This window comes from Brienomyrus brachyistius, chromosome 1, assembly GCF_023856365.1.
Source record: "Brienomyrus brachyistius isolate T26 chromosome 1, BBRACH_0.4, whole genome shotgun sequence".
Taxonomy (NCBI): Eukaryota; Metazoa; Chordata; class Actinopteri; order Osteoglossiformes; family Mormyridae; genus Brienomyrus; species Brienomyrus brachyistius.
The window spans coordinates 44,982,763-45,010,269 of record NC_064533.1 but is presented as its reverse complement, the minus strand read 5'-3'; the positions used below and the strand labels follow the sequence as shown (position 1 = coordinate 45,010,269).

The following is a 27,507-nucleotide window of genomic DNA, read 5'->3' as shown; positions in this document are numbered from 1 at the left end:
AATTAGCCTCAGCATGTTTTTTCGACTGTGGGGGGAAACCGGAGTACCTGGAGGAAACCTCACGACGACATGGGGAGAACATGCAAACTCCGCACACATGTAACCCAGGCGGAGACTAACCTAATGCTAATGCAATGCTAACCACTGCACCACCATGCCACCCCCTCTATATATATAAATAAACATATACAAACAAGCTGACTGATTTAACTGCAGTTACAATGTGTCTCACAAGATTTATTTTAGCTTGTCTTGTTATATGCGTATTGAGAAACTACAGTTTCTGAAAGACCTACTCAGAAATTTTAATGACATTGTTTCTCTCATCTATGCACACAAATACTAATTTTCCATAGCCATTTACTCAGCAAGTTTGCAACAACCACAAGGCAAGAAATAGAGGGATTGGATGTATGTGATACAGAATATGAATATAGGTTATTTGTTCAAAGTCTTTTTCAACAATTAATCGACATTTAAAGCCCAACATAACAAGTCTGCAACAACATGATCCTTTTTTAAGATCAGTATTTCCCACAAGCACAGTGATGTACTGATGTTAATAGGTTAGATTTATGTAAGAGAACAGATATTAGCTAACTTCATTAATGTCACCTGACATTTTTTGTTGATTCCCACAGTCAACAAGCTAGCATTACACTGTTTTATCTAAAGCTACAGCACCTGAAAAAACTACCTAATCATTACCACCAAAACGATCAGGCGTTTGAAACCATGAAAACAATGAAAATGCAAAAAGGCCTTTTATTATATCTGGCACATGAGTCATACTGATTGCCAAATTTGTGGATGTAGGCTCATTATCAACTGATTATCCTTTCATTCTCACCCATTTTTTGTTCAGCTGCTGTCTCAAAATGCACTGCATTCAACAGGATGTTAAACTCCACCAGTGAGAAATTTCCAGTGCTCTGCATTTTACAGTAGAACACTGCAGAATGATAAAACAGTACTGTACTGTTAAAATGCTATATGATTACATAATTTGGGCATGGCACCTCTTCTGGCTTGCTTTTTAATTGCTATCTGGCTGTAACATAATGCTTGATGGCTAGGATTAACAGTCAGCCTGTCCAGGATTTTTGTCTACTTTGTGAAGCTCGCAAAAGGCCTACTGTACCACAACAGGCTGCACAGTAAGATCAAGAGGGAAAGCTCTTTTAACATCACAATTTTTACAGTAAGGCAACAAAATATCTTTTCGTTTTGGTTAGGATATGTAACAAAACATTGAGTACTGCACTATTACAGAACAGTAAAACATTGTAAGATGCAATCATTCTCAAATTTGACAAACATAAACAGTAGTAATTAATTTTAAGAGGTTTCGTGAATGTTATGCAAGGCCCCAACAATAATGGGCCTTAAATTTTCGAAAATGCTTGCCAGACACGTCAGTTTCACCATGTGATTAACGTCTGATGAAAAAGCAGAACTTTCACTAAACAGGAAGTCGTCGGATGAACCTTGTGACACTAGATAAGAAATGGTAGACTAACACGGAAAGCAAAATATTTTTTTTTGCATTTTTTCTTTGTTGGGCCATCCTGTTTTTTTCCTCATCTTAATATAATCTTTCTGAGTGTGATTATACCTTTAGAGTTGCCTTGCTTTTGTAAAACTGTAAGTCATGAATCACCATATTTTGTGCTATAAAAACCAAGAACCCACTAAACATATATATATATTTATATCTAGCCTAAAATATCATTTCAAAACTAATGATTTCTGTCAGAAGATGCACTGCTGACAAATATCACCACATGCTGTTGCTTAAATGCTACTGAAAGATTATTGACTTCCGTCACGACACTCAAAACAATACCAATAATAAAATGTCCCAAAAAGTATTCATCACTATATCTGTACTTCTGTCAGACGTTCTAAACCTGTACACTTGGTAACAGAAATGCTCTGACATTTTATCAACTGGAAAGAGTTCAGACTGTAGAAATCAATGCTGGATTTCACAACAGAACCAATTGTCGGTGAGAAGACTCCTTCAGGCATCAGGACGCAAAACTGGAGCTATGGAAACTTTCTCGTCAAGGTGCGAAAATCTGATAGGTGGGAAGCTGAAATGGAAGAACTCAGCGAAGGTAACACCTCCACAACCACAGAGATCACTCTTCTCCCAGCTGGTTCAGGCACTCAGTGCTTTATAAAGTTTACATGTTGCTGCAAATTCCTAAGTTTAGCTTTGATGTTACAGTAATTCTTCATTCGGTGCTTGCAACCAGTGGTGGATATAGACAATTTTACATGGTGTTGGCAAAGAAGTTGCAAAAGATTTTGGCAGGGTGGCATGTGAGTGCAGTATGTGGGAGTTCTCATATAGAAATAAAATTGTACTTCAACAAAAGATCCACAAATACGTTTTTAAAGTATTTATTTTGTCATTATGGTAATACACGCTTCCCCAACAACAGATCAGTGTTAATGCAAAAAAACTGTGCAGCTCGCGCTGGTTCTGCAGTACCCATCAGGTCATGTCTGACCACAGAACATTGTTTTTGAATAGATCTTTATGGAAAATTAACAGCTTCGGGTGAAGTTATTAAAAAAAAAAAAATACAGTAAAATACTGTCAAACTCTAGATATAGTAAATGTAATAGTTGGTGTATCAGAGGGTATTTAGCTTTAGAATAGACGTGTTGATTTTGACCAGATACATTTCTGTGAATGTGACAGTTCACGCGTTTTTTTCAATGGGTCGTAATTGGGGGGAAAAACTATTTCAGGAGGGATTATATTAGAAAATTTACTGCAAAATACCTTCAAACTCTGGATATAGCAAATGTAATCGTTACTGTATCAGATGGTAGTGAGCTTCAGAACAATGTTTTGACACTGACATGATAAATGTCAAATACGGCAGAACATGCATTATGTCTATTTAAGGTGGAACGAATTTCGCGAATAAAAAAACAACTTCAGCCTCGTCTGGCAACCGACTTACACACTATAGTTTCAAACATACCAATGTTTTGCAGCTTTTTGTCTTTACTAAAACGAAAGTTAGCTCATTAAGTATAAATTGTTCATAAAAATCAAGTATTTTTAATTCCACTGAGCGAGCGATTTTAGCCTACTTCTGGCACACATTACAGCAACGGACTTTCATTGTATAATCGCCATTAGCATATAAGCCGTACATTGCTAATTTAGGATACATTACGTTCATTACCATTTTAACTTTGACTTAAATTCGTGTGTTCGGTCAAACGGCGAAGCTCCGACTTTTCGCACCTTAAGACGCCGACCAGTTCAGGGGCTCCGCACCAATGTTGCCATTCGTACGATAATTATCGTATTTGTACGATAATTTTACCCTCTATATGATCAATAATTCCAAAAATCCATAATGTACGATAATTTTACCTTCATTTTATGGCTAAGTTATTTCATTAGCACGACAAGGTACAGATCTCTGTTTTCATCCGGCTGCGCAGACATACTTGGGCTTGTTTACGTGCAGTCATCTTACGTGCCTTAAGCACACGCAACATCGCCATCAGACTTATAGAAATGAATGGGAGAAAAATCCCAGTTTTTACTGTGCTAGAGTCGCTTTTCTGCCCAGAGGTGGTTTTTACAAATGTTCTGTAGGTAAAAGTTGCATTATACACCATAATATGCACAGTCTATGATTATATGTGTTATTGAAGCAGATTTTCTGCGCAAGCTGGGAATTGCTTGTTTACGATAATTTTTCTCAAAATACGATCATTTTAAGCTGGTGGTACAATACTTCAACATTTAAAATCTGGCAACACTGCTCCGCACGCGCATGCATGCAGACTCGCGCCGTTCGTGCACGTTTTAGCGCATGTTGTAGTTTTTGAGAGAGACCTAAGATTCCATTTACAGTTAGATTTCTGTTTCACGGATTTGAGCAGACTTGCGGACGTACGGGTGATTGCTTTTTTATGATTACCGTTTTAGCAATTGGAAAGTTGGGGGGTGGGGGCTCTTGCCCCCCCATAGATGCGCCCCTACTTGTAACGTACTAGTCTTGCAAATCCATGTATCTATTTATAAATAATGCACTTCGTTGATTCCATGTGGGGAAACTGTCTCTTTATTTTACCCCATCTTGCTCCCCATGACACAGTCATACACGTGGGCGAAAGCAGCCATCCGTAGTGGTTCCCACGGAGCTGAGAGTTGAGGCACTGACACATGACTATTCTGCTGAAGCTGGTGGCAAACTGGGGACAGTCTCATCACAGGCACAGAGGCCTAGCCAAGAGCCCATTGTCAAAAAGAATACAATGGATACTGCTACATAAGGACGAAAGTAAGTGATTGATGCGAGGGCGACAAGGTGATACAAAGCAAGACAAATGAGACATTCATAAACACACATGCCACAGCATGATATATGCAGGTTACTAAGAAGATATTTTACAGTTATGGGAAGTGTACTTTTTAGTTTGTCCATGCAGGATGAAAACAGGAAGAAAAGATTGTTTTGCATTTAGCCCTGCAATGAAAGTGTAGAATCAGAGCACGTGGCGATGACACCATTCCACCTGCTAACTGAAAGCCACTAAAAAACCCACCAGCACTTCCTGATCTTACACTTAAATACATGCAGCTCTGACAGCCTGTTCTGATAAACAAGCACATGGTTCTCAGAGTGGTAAGGAGACTTTGTTTTTCCACTTTTGAGTAGTGGGGGGCTTAAGTGACCATTTTCAGTTTCACCCTCCAATTTTAGCAGTCAGTCTTTTATAAAGAAACACAGTGTTTACTTTGTAGCGGATTAGTGGTGTTTGCATATAAACTGCTATTTCCTGAGTACAGCTTGCTCCCTTTACGCTAGGAAACTATAGTACATAGTGTACAACTCGTAATATTGCAAAATGAACCGAAGTTATGTATCTCATATTGCTACTGCCTACTATGTATGCTTTTCTGAGCAGGTTTACCAATGCGTGCTTTGCAGGTCAAAATTATTTGGTCAATAACCTATATTTTGACTGTGCGGCTATTGAAAAACCAACAATATGAATTTATCGAAGTTTGAATGGAAGTTGGAAGTTCATGCATATTCTAAAAAAAATCAGAGTGTGGACTGCAGTATTTTTGCATACAAAAAGGTAGCATGATAAATCATGTGAAACAAAATCACACGCGGATAAAGCCTGAGGTAATATGTGAGGCAGAAAGCACAGAACTAGGTAGAATGAGAAAGACATACAATCGTGAACTCAGACTTAGCCTAACTGTGCTGAATAATCAAGATTCTGCAAAAAAATGTATTGATATACATTTAGGTGCCATCATACTTTTCTGATTAACAATATGATTTTAAGTCTCAGGCAGAGCTTAACAATGCATAATAAATTTTGTGTCCGACAGAAAGATACTAATTTTTGTGTTTGTGAAGCTCCTGGATTTTACTTCTTACATGTAGTTTCATCGCTTTTTTGTGTAGAAATAGCTTTTTGGGTCTTCCTAGAGCAGATGAAAGGGGAGTGAGTTTTGCTTTTATTTCGTTGTTTGTGAGTTTGTGAGGGTTTGTGGAAAAGCCCTCTACGAAGCTGAACTTCCCCATCTTATGAGACTGAAACAAATCCATTGTTTAAAAGAAACCAAGAAGATTCTATCTCCAAAATAGTACAGCAGAGCGTATAGTCAGTTCACTAACTCACTAAAGTGATAGTGATCATTACTAATATCCACATGGCTGTAAGAATTTTGCTTGTACTTTTATACTGGCCTGTAAAGAATACATAAGTTTAGTACTTTATGAATTTAGATGAGTATGGATTCCTTAGAACCATCTTACAGTCGCTTAGTAACGACTGTGGTATATTTTTCTTTGATTACTTTGGCATGTTTGCCATGAAGTCACTGGTGCACAGCAGTAAACATTATTTGTTTCATTGTTACCCACATATTTCAAATGGTTTAGTGCAAATGATCATGCCCAGTTGTTTTCATGTGGCGGATAATTACCAGCCTCTGGACTGGGATTATAAATGCCAGACGGCCAGTGCAGGCCTGTATAGTTTTGATCAGAATGGATTATGTACTTTCCTAGTGAAACAGTTCTGTTCCCAAGACTACATATGCAAGTCGCCATAGTATAAACCATCACATGCACAACAGACGTGAAGAAGCTACATGTGCATGCGAGTGCTTTCTCTTCCCAGTGAAGTTTAAATGTAACGCAGAGCCTTGCGATGTTTCATGTAAAAATCAGTTGCTACCGGAAATTGACAAGTGACAGTGAGGAAGTGGGAAATGACTGTCATTCAGAATTGTGGAGATCATGAGCAAAATTACATCTGGACTTACACCGACATCCCGACAATATGTCTGAGCAATTTTAATCAGATCGTTTGCTTTAAATGTTGATGAATTATTTTAAATTTTAGTGGGACTGCAAGATGTGACCTTCCTGGAAATATGAACAAATAACGTACGTTAATGTAACAATGTAGTGTAACAATTACTGTTACAAAAACATAGATGTAGGTATTATCATACTTAATGGCACAACCCCCACCGACCCCCCAGTCCACAGCCCTTGGCATTTCTTGTGATTAAAATTTGGCTCTCTGGAGTAGAGTTCCGTGGTCCCAGAGAATGTTAGATATTTAGTTGGTGATATGGCTAGGTAATGTAGTACCCACTGTAACAGCTTTTAATGCATGAAGTGTAAACTTATTGTGTATAGTATGTACTAAGCAGCAAATTACCAACCTGTTTTCTCAGTTATACTAAGAAACTGCATGCAAGTAAGCAATAGATAATCACGCTATATAAGGACAATTTTACATGCTCACTTGCATACCAAAACACCTGCAATTTCTAGGAAACAAAGAGGAATCGTGTTCTCCTGAAGTGACTTTGGTGTGAGGATTACACATGTTGTTTTGCAAATCATTTGGCACATTGTCATACCAAAAGCACCGTCATATCAGCCTCGAAGGCCGACCAATCATGAAAAACTGGGTGTAACACTTATGTGGTTTTTCTGCTCCGGAAGATACTGCGCGATTTTTCCAAAAAAAAAAAAAAACACTTCGCATTAAGTACTGCAGTAAAGATCTTAAGTAAACACCGAATTGACAGTGAGTGAAACTGCATTGACAGTGAGTGGAAATTAGTTTCTCTTTGTAATGCAAGTGATAGTTAGTAACAAAATATGAGGATTTGCACTGTCTTGGTAAATGCCAAGCTGTTTCATACTGTTACATTGTATGAAACTGCACTATAACCATGCGACAAAAACCTGCTGTAGTTGCAACAGATAAAATAAGAGGGGCACATATACAGATTTCCTATTGTTTATCACAATATAGGATTGTTTTATTTTCAGTTTGCTAATTAAATATAGGAATTTCATATCTGTTTAAACTACGTGTATACTATTCTGAGTAGTGTTCTGAGTAGTGCAAGTTTCAGCTTTTGACTATGGGACTATAGCATCACATATAAATCACAAGGATAGCTTGATTAAATTGGTCATATATTTCCATGGTAAAATGCTCAATGTCTCTTTTGCGATTTTGTTCTAGACTGAGTTTAAAACTAAGTATGGCCTGGGACAACATCACTCAGCTTGACAACGCCACACTGGATATGTTTAAGAACAAGACAGCAAGCAATGCGGTCTCTATATTATATATCATTGTCACGTTGATCAACTTTCCTGGAAACGGCCTCTCTTTGTGGCTACTGGCGTTCCGCACCTCGCCCAAGACCCCTTCCATCATCTTCATGATCAACCTCACCATCACTGATCTGGCAGTCGGCTGTGCCCTGCCGTTCCAGATCATTTACCAGAGCAATGGATACAACTGGAATTTTGGATCTGGACTCTGCAGTGGGATGACTGTTCTGTTCTACGCCAATATGTACTGTTCTATTCTGACCATGACTGCCATTAGCATTGACCGCTACCTTGGAATTGTTCGGCCCATGCAGTTTAGGGAAATGAAGCGTAGGAGGGAGTATGCAATATCTGGATGTGTGATTATGTGGGCGATTGTATTATTTGCTCTATACCCACTGGAGAGCACCGACCTGACTTATGAAGTGACTGACCTCAACATAACAACCTGCTTCGATGTCCTCAAGCTAAGCATGCTCCCAACAATAAAACACTGGGCTGTCTTCCTGTTTACTTTGTTTGTCATTCTCTTTCTGATCCCATTCATAACAACAGTGTTCTGCTATATCAGCATCATCAAGTCACTTGTCAACAAGCGCTGTGTTAGTAACCAAAAGAGAAGATCTCTGCACCTCGCTGTACTAGTGCTGTTAGTGTTTATCGTTTGTTTTGCACCGAACAACATCATTCTCCTGGCTCATATAATTCGGAGGCTTTTCTACAACGGCTCCTTTTACATGCAATACAAGCTCTCTCTTTCGCTAAGCTGTATCAACAGCTGCTTGGACCCCTTCATTTATTACCTGGCTTCCAGAGAATTCCGCCGAAAGTTGAGGGGGCTTCTGGGAATGAAAGTAAACAGCAGTGGGGATACTCAGAGCTGCATGACAGACCAACACAGAGAAAGTATTTTCTCTGCTCGCTCCATGTCTCAGGCTAATGCTGATGATTATGATCATAATCTTCCTATGTCGACAATTTAAAAAAAAAAAAAAATTTTATATATATATATAGAATATTATAATATTGTATATATTGTATTACATTATAGTAATACTAAATTTGTTTTGAAAAAAGGGCTCTTTGCACCATACTGAGTCAATTTCAGAAACCATCCCAATACAATTTAACACAAAGTACAGAATAACAGCAATTACTTAAGTAGCATTAAAAATCAACCGATTAATAAATAATGAAAATTATATTAGCAAACTCACAAAACATGTGAATCTTTACAAAGTGGAAACACCCTAAAGGTCATTCTTATCCTTTAAAGTCAAGCGAACAAGTTGGTAACTGACTTAAGGTTAACTGAGTTACCAAGTTTAACCAAGTCTTACCAGCAAGTTTCGTAAAACTTCGAGCGCTTTATTTTAGCGTAAAACGTAGCCTTATCATCAGATTCTTGGCTGTCATTGACAGCACATCAGCATTACTTAAAAAAAAAATCTGAGATTCTGCATGTGTAAAATCTGAAACCTTTTTGTGGTAAATGTATGTTCATTGATGGTATGACTTTAAGTAACTTATTGGAAGCTATAACTGAATGTGAAATGTAAAATCTGTGAAAATGTGAAATCTGATTACTAAAGGTTTATATGTAGTTTTATATACAGCTCAGAAAGTTATTACGGTATTATTTTTTCAGTACAGGGGCATTTAAATTATTTGAAAGCTTTTTTTTATACTGTTTCAACATTTCTTTTGGTTTTTATTATGAAATCTATGTATTTTCCTGTTTTTTTTTTTTTATCAGTGTAAGCACAAACTAAAATAATGTTTTCATTTCCAAACGTGTTTCATAAAACTATTGTTACTGTGGAAAGAATGTAATGAAATAATGTATCTCCAGATGTCTTTGCAATACTTATTTATACACTTTAAACAGCACAGTTTGTTGCCCTGTACATATAGCAGAAACTGTTTTGCATTTATTTTTAAATTTATTATAACACATGGTACATCAGGATGGGTATCAGCACCTACTTTCGGAGGTAGTACTTTTTCAATCGCTACTAAATCAATAATAGTGAGAAATTCCAGTTGTACAAAATCCAACTAGATGCAAAATCAAACCCCTCTTCGAATGAATAATAGTTATTATATACAGAAACAATTTGATTTGGTTTTCATTTTTAACTGATGAATTCTGCATCTCATTACCACCTGCAGCTCCTTTCAAAAACTAGTATCTATGCCTTTTACTTTTCATATGAACTCATACAACAGGTATGTAGAATTCAGATGTTTTACTGTATATTTGCAGAATTCTGAACAGAATAATTCCTAATATATCATACTACTTAATGCATGCTTGGGGAGTTCAGTGTTTACAAAACAGGAAACCTAAAGAGATGTTCCTGAGTTTGTGTCTCTGCAAGTTGCTGTATTTGAGCAAGTGGAATAAATGTTGTCATAAATCAGTGTCATTTGTGGATTTCAGTAAATACTTCTTAATATGCAATACTATTTTAATACTGCTGAGTTACGATACAGGCTGCTGTGTCCCAGCGGATATAATTTCTGCTTGACCAACATATAAACACACTGAAAGTAGGTCTAATATGTCGCTTTAAGGTTATTGGATGCTGTTCCTTTAATTGTATTGTTATCTTTTTCCTTTTTAATGCAAAATCATGCAAACTCTATTTAGGTTCTTTCCCACATATAAACTGTTTTCTGATGATCACACAACTTACTGTAACATTAAGCATTGTTAAAGTTCCTGTAATATGAATTGTGCTGATGTGTCATAAGGTTTAAAGGTAGATAAAACAAAAAAAATCCTGTATTTAATAAATCTAAAATACAGAAATTTGTGTGACAATAACTAAATGACTATTCCTGTGAAGTGCAAAGATACTCTATCAATAAATCTGTGCACAAAATCAATGCTTGAAATCAATGCAGACATTTTCTGGCTTGAAAAACCTTGTGGTTTAGATACGTTTGACTCAGTTAGCCATGTATTTTTATGTAGCACTCGCTGCCTTGCAAAACCGCAGAAGTCATTTCAAAAACTGCAAACAAGCATGTTAAGTAGAGCAACCCTGAAGGTCCCAGAGTCACAGCTAAGGTTTGGTTTGAATGCACATGGTATTGTATGCATCCTGTTCACGTTAACTGGAGTGGAGGTGGAGTTCTGTTACTAGCATTGTCCACACAAGTTGTGAGTGTTTTTCTTCTTCGTGATGGGTGATGGCAAAGGCACTGGTCAATAGATATTTAAATCTGGTTATCTTTTCTTAGGAATTGGTAGGGATGGGCAGTATTTATGATACATGTATTTAAAATACCTACTTAAAATACAAAATTGGATTTTATTATTTAGATTTGATAGGGCTGATGAAAATCGCTTAATATTTTGTATCAACATACTTTAGTGCTTTCTGTTTTTGTAATGTATAAATACTGTAAAATACTTTCCGAGAGAAGTCTATGCGATGATGCATGCATCTTTAAAAAGGGAGTTCAAAGCCTGCAGCCTCTGAATGGTACCAATTACTCACACAAGATAGTGGCTTATATGTAGCAGACAAGTCTTTCAACTCACACGCTTACTCTATCACCTGCATTCAAAGAGAAGTTTGCCTGTATTTTAGTAGAACTTTTGAACTGTTTTGGAATACCTGATTTAAATATCCCCTATTTAGCTTTATTGGTGTTTCAGTCAATGCTTTTACTAGACTGTAAATATGTCAAAAAAACACATTTTCTGCAGCTATTGATAGGTTCAGTGGTTAGAGTTGTGTTAACTCCTTGACAAGTTCATTTGCTAATTTCTGAGTATATTTAAAATAAAGACATAGTGATCATTTTATAATTGTTGATTAGGTGCTAAAATGGTTGTTTTCAACTTTCAAATTTCCAGTTGTTGATAACTAAATTATTAATTACAAAATGATTGGATTGTACCCTAATTGAAGTAGCTGTTTAGTAGGATTATGTATGTGCATATTATTGCATCAAAGACTGACAAATAATTTACTATATTTATGATAAACATTTAAATGGTTAATTAATTACATAGAAATTCATTTCTACAGATAGCGGTGCTATCAGCTGTCTGCTTATGAATGCTTTGTTTGTCGTTGAGCCTGCTGATGCAAAACAGGCTCTTCATTAACAAACACCAAGTAAATTATTAAACAATTATGAGATATTACCAAGCTGTCAGTTAAACATTAGACTGTTGGTTAAAACTAACCTTCATCTGGATGATCACAAGGATATGTGATGTAAACGGCAGCCAATATTTGATCTGTTGACTGTCTGGACATGTCAGATTTATGACATGCCTCATTAGCCAAAGAAATGTACGGTTTCCACTGAACAACTGAGTCAGAGTACTGGTGAAGCGAAAGGTATACGGGATTTCATTCGCCCTTGCAAAAATATTATATTAAAAAGTATATATAAGAATTATATAAAAGTAAAACAAAATTGTATTTTTAAAGTACATAAATACAGTAATTTATTTTGATGCATGTCGTGGCTCTTGTATTTCGTAGTTTATTTTGATACACTTACAATTTTTATTATTATTATTATACGTTTTATTTATATAGCGCTTTTCAAGATCGCAGAGAGGCTTACATAGGATGAAATAAAGTAAACTATTAAGAAAACGACTTTTCCATTAACTGCGGACATGCCATCTGCGCTTTGCCGACAAGGCCAATACACATTTCCGTTTCTCACATGCGCTTTTAATAGCGGACGAGGGGACGTGTCGTACAACCGTCATCAGAGGGTGGCTGAGGTGCGCGTGTAGCCCAGGTTAGCGGAAACCTTGCGCGTCCACTGCGCATGTGCAAGATAATTAACTAGGTACATATATATCCATTAGAGGACATGCATGTTCATTTTGTCAACACAAAACAATAAAGATCAATAGCTCTGGAAACTTCTTCTCATCTATATTTCTTCAAGATTAATTATATATTACTACGGAGCCCCTAAGAGGTGAGGGTGAGAACTAGTTTTGCATTCCTTCGCCATATTTTCGCAAATATTTTCCCACCCTGACCATTCCTACTGTCTTATTTCTACCGAAAAATCATATTTTATACCAAGAATCGAATAGAACTTTCAATGAGAGACGTCATCGGGTCGAGGTAAATAGTTAACATATTTACTGCCAAAATTGTTTGTTTTAAAAACCCGAAAAGACTTGGAACTTATTTCTAGACTAACTAGGTTATTTCTAGACAAAAACTTTACTGTACCATTTTAGATATAAAAGACCACTGCGTCATACATCAAACCTGGACTTTCCTTTCCATAGTTTTAGACAACACGTGTATACCACACAAATCCATGAAGAGTACTACTTACCTACGCATATAATGTATGTATGCGTGACCCGTACTTTTATTTTGAAACATAAGCTGGTAACGGAACCGGAAGCACTAATTGAAAATGTCCACGTCACCCGGTCGTGTGCGGTATTTCCTGCATGTTTACTTGTGTAAGTGGTTAGGAGGCGAAGTTTGTTATTTCAACGTGAGAATTAAAATATCGGAGTAGTTAAACATCCTGTTTTGAGGCTTAACATTATTTGCATTATCTAATTTTTATATGATAGCAACGGTAGCGCAGTTTTGTTAAAATGAAAACTGATACAGTTCACTAGCTAAGCATTCACCAGCTTTTCAAGAATTTATCTGTAGTACCGTTCCTGACAGCAAAGTTTGCATCTTCAAATCGGAGGACAGCCATAAACTCACTATGGTTTTGAATCCAGTCATATCGAAATTGACTGGCAAACTTGTAGTCCTAGCAAGTGCTTCTCCAAGGAGACTGGAGATTCTGACCAATGTGGTAAGAATTCCTCTTCTACTTTCTCTCTTGTTGCCAAATACCCGAAATTTTAATGTTGAAATTTATTGTTTTACGTATATCAGTAGCACTTGACTGGATACATATATTTAGTAATAATAACTCAGTTGCTACTGAAGTACAAATCATGAACAAATATAGTCGGTACTTCAGATAGAACATGCGTCACAGTTCATTAATGATGCACAAACATAAGGGCAGTATTTAACTTGTGTTATTCATGACTAGTTCCTTGAGTACTACTCAAAAAGTTTACGGAATTAACAAATATAGTAGCTGTTTGAGGTAAAACATACGTCACAATTCATTAATGATGAATTAACTTAAGATTAGTATGTAACTAAGATTTAGTTTCAAGTTTGTGGCTAATTAATACATAAGTAATAGCATAATACTGTATTGTTTGTGCCCCGTCAAATGTTACCGCTACATCATTTGTTGTTACAGGGAATGCGGTTTGAAGTTGTCCCGTCATGGTTTAAGGAGAACTTGGATAAAGCACTGTTCAAAAAACCATACGAGTATGCCGTGGAGACCGCGAAGCAGAAGGCTCTGGAGGTTGCCAGGCGGATGCCATTTGTTAGTGAAGTCTTGAAATGGCTTCTGGCACAAATCCATATTTGTTGTTCATCACCATTTGTTTACAAATATTTTTCATACGTATACTCGGTGGCCATTTTTGATGTACCTTGATTCACTTTTTCTTCCAAAACCACCTTTTTAGTATGAAGGCGTGTCTGGCCAATGAAATGCAATTGACTGGATGGTCTTTTGTTCATTACACAGTTCTTTGTAAATTCTAGACACCGTATGGTGTGAAAATCAAGGGAGTGTGGCTGTTTTTGAGATGCCAGAACTACCATGTTATACAATCACACAAAATTGCTTGCATTTGATATCTTAATTGGTATAATGTGTAGTCAAACAGTAAGCGATTGACTTGACCCAGTCTGCATTCTGTATGTATTCAGTTGCAATCGTGTTTTGCTGTTTGCAGGGGAAAACTATTTGCATTAGCAAGCGGATACATCTAATGAATTGGCCACTGAGTGTGCGTGTGTGCTAATTTTTTGTGTATATATTGATGTACAGTATAATGGGCAGTGGTGGCTTAATGGTTAGGGAAGCGCACTTGTAATTGAAAGATTGCTGGTTCAAATCCCCGACCAACAAGGCACCACTGAGGATCCCTGAGCAAGGTACCACCCCCAAGCACTGCTCCCCGGACCCTGAATTAGCTGCCCCCTGCTATGTCACATTGTCACATATGGGTTAAATGCAGAGAACACATTTTGTTGTTGCGCACTGTGTGCTGTGGTGTGTTAAAAATGACAACTGATCTCTAATTTCCAATGTAAATCCTTTTGTAATCATTTATTTCTCTGATCCCTTGCAGTGATAATACCTGCAACAAAAGTTTTTCAATGCTTTGAAGTGTTTTGTCCATTAAAATATACCTGACAGTTTCTCATGACACAGCACTACAGCTGAAACTGTAGAGTGAATAATCTGAATTCACATTGTGCTTTTATGTTTTCTGATTTTTACTCTGTAATTTAGAAGCACTTGAAGACTCCTGATATTGTAATTGGAGCAGACACCATAGTGGTAAGCAAACACTGCACAGTGTGAGATGTTGGGGATTTTGCAAATAGAAATTCTGCAGACTAATCTAATTCGTAGTTTTCCCCAGACAGTTGATGGTCTGATTCTTGAAAAGCCTGTTGACAAGCAGGACGCATACAGGATACTTTCTAGGTTTGTATTTTATGCTGTACTGTTTTTTTGCAAACAGTAATACATTTCTTGTACACAAGCACAACATTCATGTTTTGTAAATGAGTTAGGGGTTGGTAACCAAGAAGTTTCAACACTGGAGAGAAAATTATAAGTATTTTATCATTGATTGGGTCGTTAACTTAAGAGACCTCGAGAAACTCATCTTAAGCTCAGTATGCAACTTCTCCTGTAACCTGCAGTCATGACCTGTTACTGGAATGATGTTATTTACTGAGTGGTGTCTTAAATTGTGAATTAAGATTTGAAAATACGGCTGTACATTTAAAAAGTATTTTCTGCGCCTCGCATTACAATTTACAGATTAATTCCCTGTATTTCAGGTTGAATGGTAAAGAACACAGTGTGTATACAGGTGTGGCAATTATTCTGTGCCATGAAAAAAAAGGTAAGTCAGTGTGAAATAAAAAAAATGTTTCCCATGAAGTTCAGGCGCCATGAATTGAAGGAATGCAATGCATGCTCTTGGTCCCTGAACTGACTGATGCTCCTAAACATGTCTTAGAATTACCCAGCTGCAGATATTTTCACACCCTCATGAAGGTGTCACCTGCTGGGCAACCCTTCATTAATACTTTGCCCTTTTGATCCCAGTCTTGATGGTAGCGGAGTGGTTTGGTGTAACCACCCTGTCACAGCCTGCAGCTGCTTTCAGGATCCTTTCTCTCTGCCGGTGCTCGCTCTTTGTCACCACACCTGTTTCCTGTTTCACCATCACACCGTCCACTACACCAGACCTCGTAACACTAGAAGTCTGTAATTCTAGGGGGCACCGTGTGGCTCTGTGGGTTTGGATACTGTGACTGTGATCAGAAGGTCATCGATTTGAATCATGTATGATTTCACCATAGGACCCCTGAGCAAGCCCCCACCCCCCCCGCCCCCCCCAGAATTGCTTCAGGGACTGGCTGACCCTACAATCTCAAAAAAATTCTGCATCGCTTTGGATAAAAGCATCTACTAAATATATGTAAACATGTTTTACTTGCTCAAATCCAAGCCCCTATTCTTAATCCTCCCTGCTGGCTGTGAAAAGTTCCCCCCCCCCATTTCTGAGCCATAACCTGAGGCTGCATTTCCCTACATTGTCGGCACATCCTTCAATAGAGGCCAAGTACAATAGCCCATAAAGCCTGAACAACCCACCAGCTCAGTGTACATCTGCTTCTTCCTCTCATTGGCCGCCTCCATTCCCTCTTCCCATTAAGTTCGTTTCGTTTTGTTAATGTCAGGCCTTGAGGCAGTGATGATCTTCACTGGTGCCTTGTGAAACTCCTCCTTGCTTCACAAAGTGAATCAGCTGCGTCTCTACCCGCTTGTGCAATGCCTCCTATTGGTGCCAGCAGTACTTCTTTTATATCCAAGGCCATGGTGAAGCCAGACAAAATATGTTGCAGACTTCCTTTTTAGGCGAAACTTAATATTGCCTGTTATCTGGGTCAGGCTACTCTATTGCTCTGTAAGACATTCCCTTGTTAGTTGTCCATCAGTCACTGGCTGACTGCTTTGTTATTTTATAATTCTTCCCCTCTCCTGACTGCCTTTGTGCCCCCCCCCCCCCCCATTACTTTGATCTTTCTTGTGACATCATCCACGTAGCTTCATAAGGCCAGCGGTGTCTGGCCAGATTACGGCTCTCTGTCTTAATCAGATCAGGATGACCTTGACCGCAACTATATTCTCCTTGTCTGACCTGCAGCGGTCTGGTTGCCGCTGCCACATTTCTTGCATGAATATTTTGCAATACTGCATGGAATCTTGTCTGCCTGGACTCCCATGTTTGTTAATATACGTAAATTTCGATGACTTGCAGATCAGGAAATTGAGTACAAAGCGGTCGATTTTTATGAGGAGACCAAGGTAAAGTTTGCAGACTTATCTGAAGAGATGCTGTGGGAATATATACATAGTGGAGAGCCAATGTAAGTCCAAATATCGTTTACTTGTGTCACATTTGTAGAGTCATATTACTTTTTTTTATTCATTTAGGCTTCAGTATAACAGACTTCTGTGGGCTTTTTTTAGTATATATGGAATATACGTTTTGAAAATCAAAAGCAATACTGATTGTCTTTTTGTTTATGTGATTTTAAAATTAAAAATGTCTTGTAAATTTTATATTCCTACTCATAGTGGTTGTAGTCAGTGTTACAAAGTTACATTTCAGTTGTCCCAAAAAGTTCTAAAGTAGGAATGAGTTACATACTGTCTGCTTTGGGCTGTGAGTTCAAAAGTATGCAGCTTTAACTGAAAATGTTTTGTGCTTCCAACAGGGACAAGGCTGGAGGTTATGGGATCCAGGCCCTGGGGGGGATGTTGGTGGAATATGTACAGGGGGACTTCCTGAATGTGGTGGGCTTTCCCCTCAATCACTTCTGCAAGGAGTTGGATAAAATCTTTAACAGCCCCGTCAGTGACACTTCAGACAGAAGACGCACTTTAGCGGCAGAAGGGACAGTGGGCGCGATTCCCAAAGATCAGAACAGTGCCGTACGCGAACAAAATGTTGCCCAGTGTGGGTCACATGACAGATGTGAGTTTCCACACAGGATTGCTGACCTGCTGGATGGATTCAAAGCTTCAAAGGTATTTAGTTCTAAGACTTGGGCTATTTGTAGGAAGGTACAGGAATTCCATGCTTTTGCGCTTTACTGTATCTGCCTTTAACAGCTTTTGTTAAAAAACAAAATGCCCCAAAACGCAGCGCACCACCAAGCAAAATGGAACTATAATTCTTTATTTCACATTATATATACCATACCATACTTGTTGGTGGAAGACTTGCCTTAGAGCATCCAAAATCACACTTAGCTGAAAATTCTTATGTGACACTTTGAGGGGGCACAAATAATGTAATAGTACACTCTTAGTTTCTGGCTAATTAATACATTAAGTAAGTGTTACTTACATACTGATCCCATGTTCATTCGTCATTTACATAACATTCATCAATAACATTTTAAGCAGTTACTATATTTGTTCATGATTTGTACTTGAGTAGTAACTGAGTTACTAAGTTACTTGTGCCCCCTCAAGTAAAGTGTTACCAAATCGTCTATTTAACATGAATATCCATATCGGTGTTTGTTGACACATTTCTTTACGCACAAAGTAAAACGTGCTTGTTGTTTTTTCAGGCTCTGTTCACAGCTTGTAAGCTAAAAGTGTTTGACTTGCTGGCCTCTGCAGAGTACCTAAGTGCCACACAGGTAGCAGGAAACATTTCCGGATCTTTGATAGGCACTGAGCGCTTGCTGGATGCTGCTGTTGCCCTCGGTCTTCTGGAGAAGCTAAAGCTAGGAGACACCATAGGTAAGATCCCTGTACCACGTCTCATTTGAACCTTGGGAGGAAACCCACAAATAGAACATGAAAACTGCACACAGCTATCACACCCACAGCATTTTCTGTGTTTTCCATTGAGTGACAAGTATTTCTGGCTCAAATATTTTGCAGGACCAAATTTTTTTATTGATGTTCTTATTGTTCATGCGTGTTCCACAATTGGGCTGATATTATGCTTTATATAAGTTAACTCAAAAACATGGTGTAGCAGGGTGGTTAGCGCTGACGGCTCACACCTTTGGGACTGGGGTTCGAGTCTCCGCCATGGCTCCATGCGTGTGGAGTTTGCATGCTCTTCCCACGTCGTCGTGGGGCTTCCTCCAGGTCCCCCAGTCCATCAACATGCTGAGGCTAATTGGAGTTACCAGATTGCCCATAGACATGCATGTGTGAGTGATTGGTATGGGCCCGTGCCCTGGATTATTCTCTGCCTTGTGCCGCTAGGCTACAGACCCCCCATAACCCTGAATAGGATAAGCATTTACAGATAATGGATGAATGGGTGGTAAAGCTGTATAGATATTGCTTATAATGGGCTCCACGTTACATGTGGGTAATGACCAGGTGGGGGTAGAGGGAATGCAGCTTGAAATGTATAATGTCCTTTGTGTTACACCCAAAGCGTACCGAAACACGGAGCAGACAAGCCGCTATCTCGTGTCCACTAGTGAGTTCTCTCTGAATGAATACATTCTCTACTGCGATGAGAGGGTCTGGCCCCTCTTCACCCACCTGGAACATGGTGTTCTGGAGGGGGTCAGTCAGCAGGACCATGTTTTTGGGAAGAGGTGTGAGGAAATCTCGAAGGTGATCAGTCGTTTCATTGCATTTTTACATTTTTGCTTTTGTGACATTCTCTTTACCTATTGTGGTGTCGCATTTTTTTATTTTTTTTGTAAAACAGGATGCAGTAGGTCTCGTACGTGTTTATAAATGCATGTAAGTGTGTCTTTGTTTCTCCCAGCATGCCTGCTGCAACCACAGGGAAAAACAGCTGCAGTTTATGAAAGCCATGCATAGCATCGCCAAGGTGGCTGGGGGAGATGTGGCAACCGCGTTCGATCTTTCCCGCTTTAGAACCGCTTGCGACTTAGGAGGTGAATCACTATAATTTTCATCTGTTTTTTGTAGTTGTGTCTAGTCTAGAAATAAAAGTTGTTTGAATTTGAGTGACCTGTGAAATTTGCCCCCCCCCCCCAGGATGCACTGGAGCCATGGCCTTTGCATTCTCTAATGTCCACCCAGCCTTGTCAGTGATTGTCTTCGATCTGCCTGATGTTGTGGGGATGCATGCTCACTTCCGCCCTCATGGCCTGGACCTCAGCAGAGTCACATTTGTTGCTGGTGAGTTTGAGGTTCCCAAGTCTGTACAGATGTAAATCTCAGACTGTGTGCCTTTCACATAAATAAAAGGATGCTGATTCTTTTGTTGTGAAATAGGAGATTTCTTCAACGACGATCTCCCAAAGGCCGATCTCTATATTTTAGCAAGAATTCTTCATCACTTGCCCGCTGAGAAAATACATGCTTTATTGAGTAAACTGGCGGAGATCTGCAAGCCAGGTAAGTGCTCAAAGGTAAAACCTCAGGTGCCGTACTGTGCAAAGTGAAGCGTTTCACACTATGCCAGCAGACATCACAAGAATTTGTTTCCATTAATGTTAATTATAACAGTCTGTGGAGACTATTGGCTGATCAAACCACCATCTGGATGAGAGACTGCATTCAGTCTGGCCTTTTTGAGTTTTCATTCTGTGATTGGTTAAATGAGACATTATCTACTGGAGTATCAACAAAAATTGTCATGCTAAAACAAAACAACTGGTTGAATATCTCACAGCTAATTAGGTTAATTAGCCACACGTCTGTTAGATGATGTTGTCTTTGTTTTATTTTCAATTAAATATGGGTTCATACAAATTGCAAATCATTACATTCTGTTTTTATTTACATTTAATAGGAGTTTCAGCAGTGTTTTATGGTGTTGTCAGTAAACAACAAACTTGCCTCCGTTTAAAACACCCAGGCTGTGGAGTGCTCCTTGCGGAGATCTTCCTGGATGAAGGTACGAGAGGACAGAGCAGCGGGATCTTGCAGTCCCTGACTATGACTCAGGGAGTGCAGAGGAGTGCTGCTGAGTACACCCTTCTGCTGCAGAAATATGGATTTACTCAAGTCAGCATCAAACACACTGGGAACTTCCTTGATGCCATCCTTGGTGTGAAACAGTGACCTAGACACTAGGACCAAAATTCTGTCTCTATGAATTGGCCTGATTGAATTTTTTTTAGAACTTAATTTTTTTCCATGAAGATGAGTGTCTGCAAAGTGTCAGCACTGTAAGAACAGTTCATAATTACTGTTGAGTACAAAAGTATCTATAACATGTTGTTTAAATATTTTACAAGTGATCTGATTGTGTGTGTGTGTGTGTGTGTGTGTGTGCGTGAGCAGTTACACCTATCCTTATGGGGACACAATGTTCCCATAACGTGATAAATATCAGTTTTTTTTTTCCCTTATGGGGACCGGTGTCCTGGTCCTCATAAAGGAAAACTCTATTTTATAAAAATCAGTGACTGCTATGAAAAACCTAAAAATGCAAAAACTCTTGTATTTTGCTCGGATACTTATGGTTATGGTTTGGGCAGGGTGGGGGTTAAGGTTGTCATAGTTAGCGTTAGCATTTTTCCCATAGAAGTGAATGAGCAGGCCCCATAAGGATAGGTATACCCTGTGTGTGTGTGTGTGTGTGTGCGTGCGTGTGTGCGTGCGTGCGTGCGTGCGTATACATTACATTTTTCGGTTCCCCCAAGGGGAAGTTCAATTTTATAAAAATTTGTGACTGGAATAAAAAAATGAATAATTCCAAAGAAAAAAAAGTATTTTGTTTGGTTACTTTTATAGTTAAGGTTAGGGTTGGGTAGGGGTTAAGGTTATCAAAGTTGGGATGGGATTTGAATGTTATAGATGATGAGAAGATGCAATACACCCAGGAATTACTTCATTCTCTAAACCAGTATTTCCCAACAGAGTCCTTGGGGAACCCCGGACAATCCACCTTTTTGCTTCCTCTCAGCTGCCAGTGCGCCTGTACCAGGTTTTTGGTGTTCCTGATTGGCTGGGAGCTGGGAGGGAGCAAAATTGTGTCCGGGGTTCCCCAAGGACTCGGCAGGGAAACATTGGGAAAGCATTGCTCTAAACTGAGCTGCTACAGAGAGGGTATCGAGAGATCAAAGCCTGTTACTGCTCCATGGATTTGATTATTTTATCTGTTTTAACTTAAAAAAAATAAAAAATCCTGTTAAAGGTCCATGGGTGGTGGCCTGGAACTTTGTTCCAATGATGCGAGACTACCCAGTGAACTATCATGCTGTCTACTTCTGTGCTAACCACAGTTTGTCTATAACGGACGCCATGTTCAAACGTAACGGTGCTCTAAAAACGTGTGCATCTGGCATCAGAGCACCCTCAGCCGCAGTTTGATGATTGACTTTTTAATCGCGATTTATGTCCACATGTTTTGGACACCCCATTGAGGAGAGGAGCTGACCTGTCAAATGGTGACCACCTAGTAGTGAGTTGGATCTGAAGGTGTGAGAAGATGCCAGATTGACCTGGTAGACCCAAACGCATAGTGAGGGTACAGGAGTATCTGGAGGAGGTCCCTGTCTGAGAGATCTTCAACTCACACCTCTAGTAGAACGTCTCTTGCATCCCAAGGGAGTCAGGGGACATTGAGCCTGAATGCACCTTATTCCGGGACTCCATTGCTGAGGCAGCATTGCAGAGTTGTGGCTATGAAGTTGTTAGTGCCTGTCATGTTGGCCATCCCTGAAGCCAGTAGTGGACAGCCAGCGGTGAAGGGAGCTATCAGGCTGAAGAAGGAGGCCTTCCGAAGCAGCTGAAAGGTAAAGGCAGGTCTAACGGAAATTTGGCAGTTGCAAAAGCAAAAACTCGGGTGTGGGAGGAGTGAGGAAAGTAACTTTTGGTCTGCCTCAAAGATTCTGGAAAAGTGTCAGGCGACTCATGAGGCTGCTCACAGCAAGGATGGGGAACTGTTGACCTCAAATAGGGATATAGTCAGATGGTGGAAGCAGTTTGAAGGACCTCCTCAATCCCTCTGATAGGCCTTCCATGGAGGAAGCAGAATTGGAAGACTCAGTGGGGGACTTACCCATCTCTAGGGTTGAGTGAACTGAAGTAGTCAGAGAACCTCTTTGGTGGGAAAGCTCTAGAGGTGGATGAGGTTTAGCGTGAGATCCTGAAATCTCTTAATGTTGTTGGGCTGTCTTGCCTCTTTAACATTGCATGGAGTTTGGGGACAGCACCTTTGGATTAACAGAATGGGGCGGTGGTCCTGATCTTTAAGAAAGTAGACCAGAGGATGTATTTCAATTTCAGGAGGATCACGCTCCTCAGCCTCCTTGGGAAGGTCTATGCCAGGGTACTGGAGGGGGGGGGGTCCATCCATTAGTCGAAACTTGGATCCAGGAGAAACAATGCAGATTCTATCCTGGTTGTGGAACATTGGAGCAGTTCTTCACCCTTACAAGGATATTGGAGGGTTCACGCCAACCATTCATGTGTTTTGTGGACCTTGAAATGGTAAACGAACATTTCCCTGTGTGGGGTGCTTAAGGAGTAAAGGGTACGGGGGCCGCTGTTGTGAGCCATCAGGTCCCTGTACAAAGGGAGCGACAGTTTGGTTTGCATTGCCAGCAGTAAGTCAGGCTCATTCCCAGTGGTTGTTGGACTCCGCCACAGCTCCCCTTTGTCACAGATTGTGTCCATAACTTTCATGGAGATAATTTCTATATGCAGTCAAGGGGCAGAGGGGGTCCGGTTCAGGGGCCTCAGGATCATATCTTTCTTTCCTGCAGGTAATGTGGTCCTGTTGGCATTATCGGGCTGTGACCTGCAGTATGCACTGGGGCAGTTTGAAGCTGAGTGTGAAGTGACCAGGTTGAGGATCAGCACCTCTAAGTCTCAGGCCTTGGCTTTTGAATGGAAATGGGCTGATTGCCCTCTCCTGGTGGGGGATGAGTTACTGCCTCAAGTGGAGGAATTTAAGTATCTCGGGGTCTTGCTCACAAGTGAAGGCAGAAGGGAGTGGAAGATCGACAGGCGGATCTGTGCAGCTTCAGCAGGATTCTTTGTACTGCATTATAGGTGAGTTTATAATACTTTATGAATGCATTATGAAGGTATGTATAAGCTGGAAATGTAACAGAAAAAGAATGTCAAAAATCATATACATAAAGAGCATAGTCCTTGCACATAAAAACTGGAGTTTGTAGTATATGGAAATAAAATTTGCCATGGCAGGGTCAAGATACATAAAACTACACAGGCAACAGTAGGCATATGAGCACCGGCCATCTATTGGATGTTTTTATTGAAAGATAGCCCAAGAGAAGAGCGGACCCCAGCTGGTGCGCAGGAGGAAATGGCCGCCTTATTGCCCTTACTTGAAAAGAGCCAATTGAGGTGGTTTGGGCATCGATCTAGGATGTAGGATGCCTCCTTTGGGAGGAGGCCCCGGGGCAGACCTAGGACAGGCTGGAGAGATCATGTTTCTCGGCTGGCCTGGGAACACTTTGGTATTCCCCCGGAGGGGCTGGAGGAGGTGGCTGGGGAGATGGAGGTCTGGGCATCCCTGCTTAGACTGAACCCCAGACAAGCGGCATCGTGTTTCTGTATAAGTGACAGATAATGGATAGATGGCCATAAAATGCTTATATATGGTAGAATAAGCTTTATCTAGTTTTGTTTAACTGTCTTGTGGTTAATAACTGAGTGCTGTGTCCCTGGAGCAAAAAGGCAAGTTAAATCTCCTAGAAAATATCTGCCTGTTTGCTGCCAGCCAGATTACTTCACTCCAGAAGAATGCAAGATAAAAACTGACATATGTGATGGTTTTTGAGGTAACAAAAAGGTCTGTGTTAAGTTTAACCAAAGAGATTAACCACTCTCTTCCACTCTCAGTAGAGTGCAATGTGATTATTTACAACTGAATGTTAAAATGATTAAGCAGGATACATATACTATTTCTGTTGCCTGATCAATTTGAATTTTGCTTTTTTATTGTATGATGAAATACAAAGTTAGACTTGTAATGGGCATAGAAATAAATGGAAAGCTTTGCTTTGTATTGAGACACTAGTAGGTAGATGGTCAGAAATGGCCCAGCCCCAGTCCTCATGTTTAGATTCAAGGGCAGAACACTGACCTTGAGCAGTGTATCACGAGGACTGGCTCCCAAGATACCCGTTTTAGTGTGAGACCTGATAAGGTCTGTGTTTGGCTTCTATTTCACAGCACAGGGTTACCCAGACAGAAGCACAGGGTCCTCCACTACCGTCATTACCCCTCCTCCCCCCAGTCATCATCGGATGATGTTAATTTACTTGTGCATCAAGTACTGCCCTGCGGTGACCGTGAATCTCATAGTTTAAGTAGGTGGAAGGTTATGTAGATGGGAATGGATATTTCATTTTATTTGTGGGTTCTGCGACGTATCATATCCCTACAGGAAGCAGCATAAAGGTCAGCATTTCCTCTGTCCAATATCAGTCTATCTTTGGTCTATTTAATGTTGTCACCAAAGGTAATCAGTGCACTGGCTTAAGTTTTTCACTTGTTCTGTTTGTCTGCACTGTCTACCGCATCTCAGCACATCATATGAAAATTCCAGAACTCCCACTCTGAGGGAACATCATCACAGAATGAAAAAATAAAGTGTATTATATAAACATATAATGGAAAAATAAAAATCCTCTGCCTTACTTGCTTTCCCTATCAATTTCAATTTCTTAACTTTACAAATTATATTTGTTTACCTAACTGTTGGGGTTTTCTATCCAAATACAAATATAATTATAATAATAATAATTTTATTATTAATTAATTATTATTGGGGGCAGCATGGTGGTGCAGTGGTTAGCACTGTTGCCTCACACCTCTGGGACCTGGGTTCGAGTCTCCGCCTGGGTCACATGTGTGTGGAGTTTGCATGTTCTCCCCATGTCGTCGTGGGGTTTCCTCCAGGTACTCTGGTTTCCCCCCACAGTCCAAAAACATGCTGAGGCTAATTGGAGTTGCTAAATTGCCTGTGTGAGTGAATGGTGTCTGAGGTGCCTGCGATGGGTTGGCCCCCCATCCTGGGTTGTTCCCTGCCTCATGCCCATTGCTTCTGGGATAGGCTCCGGACCCTCTGCAACCCAGTAGGATAAGCGGTTTGGAGAATGAATGAATGAATGGATGGATGGATGGATGGATTATTATTATTATGACCATAATAAAAATTATGATGAAGTTGGGGTGACATGATGGTGCAGTGGTTAGTGCTGTTACTTCACACATCTGTGGTCAGGGTTCAAAGCTCTATTAGAGTTCAGTGTGTGAAATTTGCATGTTCTCCCCATGTCGTTGTGAGGTTTCCTGCATGTACTCACATTTCCTCTCACAGCCCAAAAGCATGCTCTGATTGGAGCTACCAAATTGTGTGTGTGTGCCCTGTGATGGGTTGGTGCCCCAACCTGGTTTGTTCCTTGCCTGCAGGATAGGTCCCAGAGCCCCCCCCCCCCACAACCCTGAATAGGATACACAGTTTAAGACAATGGGCGAATATTGAACCTTTTTCAACTGCAGATGTGACAAGAAAAAAAAAGAATGTGAAAATTCTGGTACGTAAAGAGTTTAAAACTTGCATGAAAGTAAAATTTTGTCGTGGCAGGGTCATGGTAAATAAAAGCACACTGGCAACAGTAGGCGTATGAGCAGCGGCCCTCCACCGAGTGTTTTTATTGAGAAAAAGCCCAGGAGAAGAGGGAACCCCCCAGCCAATGAGCAGGTGGAAATTGCGGCCTTATTTCCCTTATTTAGTAAGAGTGGGATGGACAGGCACCTCTAAAAGAAAACAAGAAGTGAAGTAAAAACAATAAAAAAAGACCCCACAAAGATCACTGTAGATGCCAGTGACCCTGGTAGTTAGTTCCAGATCTCCCAGTAATGCTGGGAGAGTCCCAGCAGATGGCATGATCATTCACCTCCAGTGGATTGCTGAGGGCGTGGCTCACAAAAGATGGGTCCTGAAATTTGATTGGTCAGAGCTGAATGCAAGCGAATGTCCTGGACAGAGTGTATTGAATAACATTACAAAATGTGTGATGTGCTTTTGAAGACCTCCTTTAAATAGCCAGTAAGATCCATCCATCTTCCAGCAGCTTCTCTGGTACAGAATCATGGAGTTACTTGAGTGCAGACTAAGATTAGACCCTGAACAAGTTCACCACAGAATCCAGCATACACACACGCGAGCAATCTACAATTCAGAGACACCAGTTCATTTAATTGCATGCAGATGTGAAACTGCAGTGCCACTTGTAAAAGAATCTGCTTCATTGATGCATAAATCTACAATAGCTCAAAATGTATGCATTGATATGCAGGGATCTTTTATGGAACAAGGGCAGTACGACTTGTATTTTCCTGCCAGTTTATCAGGAGGCCTAGATATCACACCTTCATCTCCTCACTTCACATCTGAAAAAAATTCAGGACATGAAATTTAAAACTTAAGATATAAAAGACCTTATGTGACATGATGATGTGGGGGGGGGGGGGGGGTCCAGTTGTGAATATGCTAATTTTATTTTCAAATCACAATCCAAAACCATAACCCAAAAACACAGGCGATATCTCGCACGGCATCTGAATATGGGTTGTGACGCATATGAAAGGTGTTTTTTTTCCGGTTAACTAAGCTGCAGATTTTTATGCTTATGCAAAATCAGCATTGTTTTGGTATCAGGGAAGGAGATATATTAAGATTATGGATGTGCAAGGGCCTGTTTTGATATTTGAAATG

General features: G+C 39.8%; 2 protein-coding genes across 2 annotated transcripts; both read left to right on the top strand.

The window, feature by feature from the left end:
• Window positions 1-4,573: 4,573 nt before the first annotated feature.
• p2ry8 (P2Y receptor family member 8) lies at window positions 4,574-10,544 on the top strand. The gene is made up of 2 exons (XM_049006094.1): window positions 4,574-4,667; window positions 7,558-10,544. Exon 2 carries the CDS (start codon window positions 7,577-7,579, stop codon window positions 8,633-8,635), a length of 1,059 nt encoding a protein of 352 aa, XP_048862051.1. The 5' UTR covers window positions 4,574-4,667; window positions 7,558-7,576; the 3' UTR covers window positions 8,636-10,544.
• Window positions 10,545-12,572: 2,028 nt separating this feature from the next.
• asmtl (acetylserotonin O-methyltransferase-like) lies at window positions 12,573-21,516 on the top strand. The gene is made up of 13 exons (XM_049006089.1): window positions 12,573-13,475; window positions 13,941-14,072; window positions 15,054-15,101; window positions 15,187-15,251; window positions 15,614-15,678; window positions 17,104-17,212; window positions 17,564-17,876; window positions 18,428-18,602; window positions 19,258-19,442; window positions 19,600-19,732; window positions 19,836-19,979; window positions 20,076-20,198; window positions 20,662-21,516. Exons 1-13 carry the CDS (start codon window positions 13,383-13,385, stop codon window positions 20,865-20,867), a joined length of 1,791 nt encoding a protein of 596 aa, XP_048862046.1. The 5' UTR covers window positions 12,573-13,382; the 3' UTR covers window positions 20,868-21,516.
• The last annotated feature ends 5,991 nt before the right edge of the window (window positions 21,517-27,507 follow it).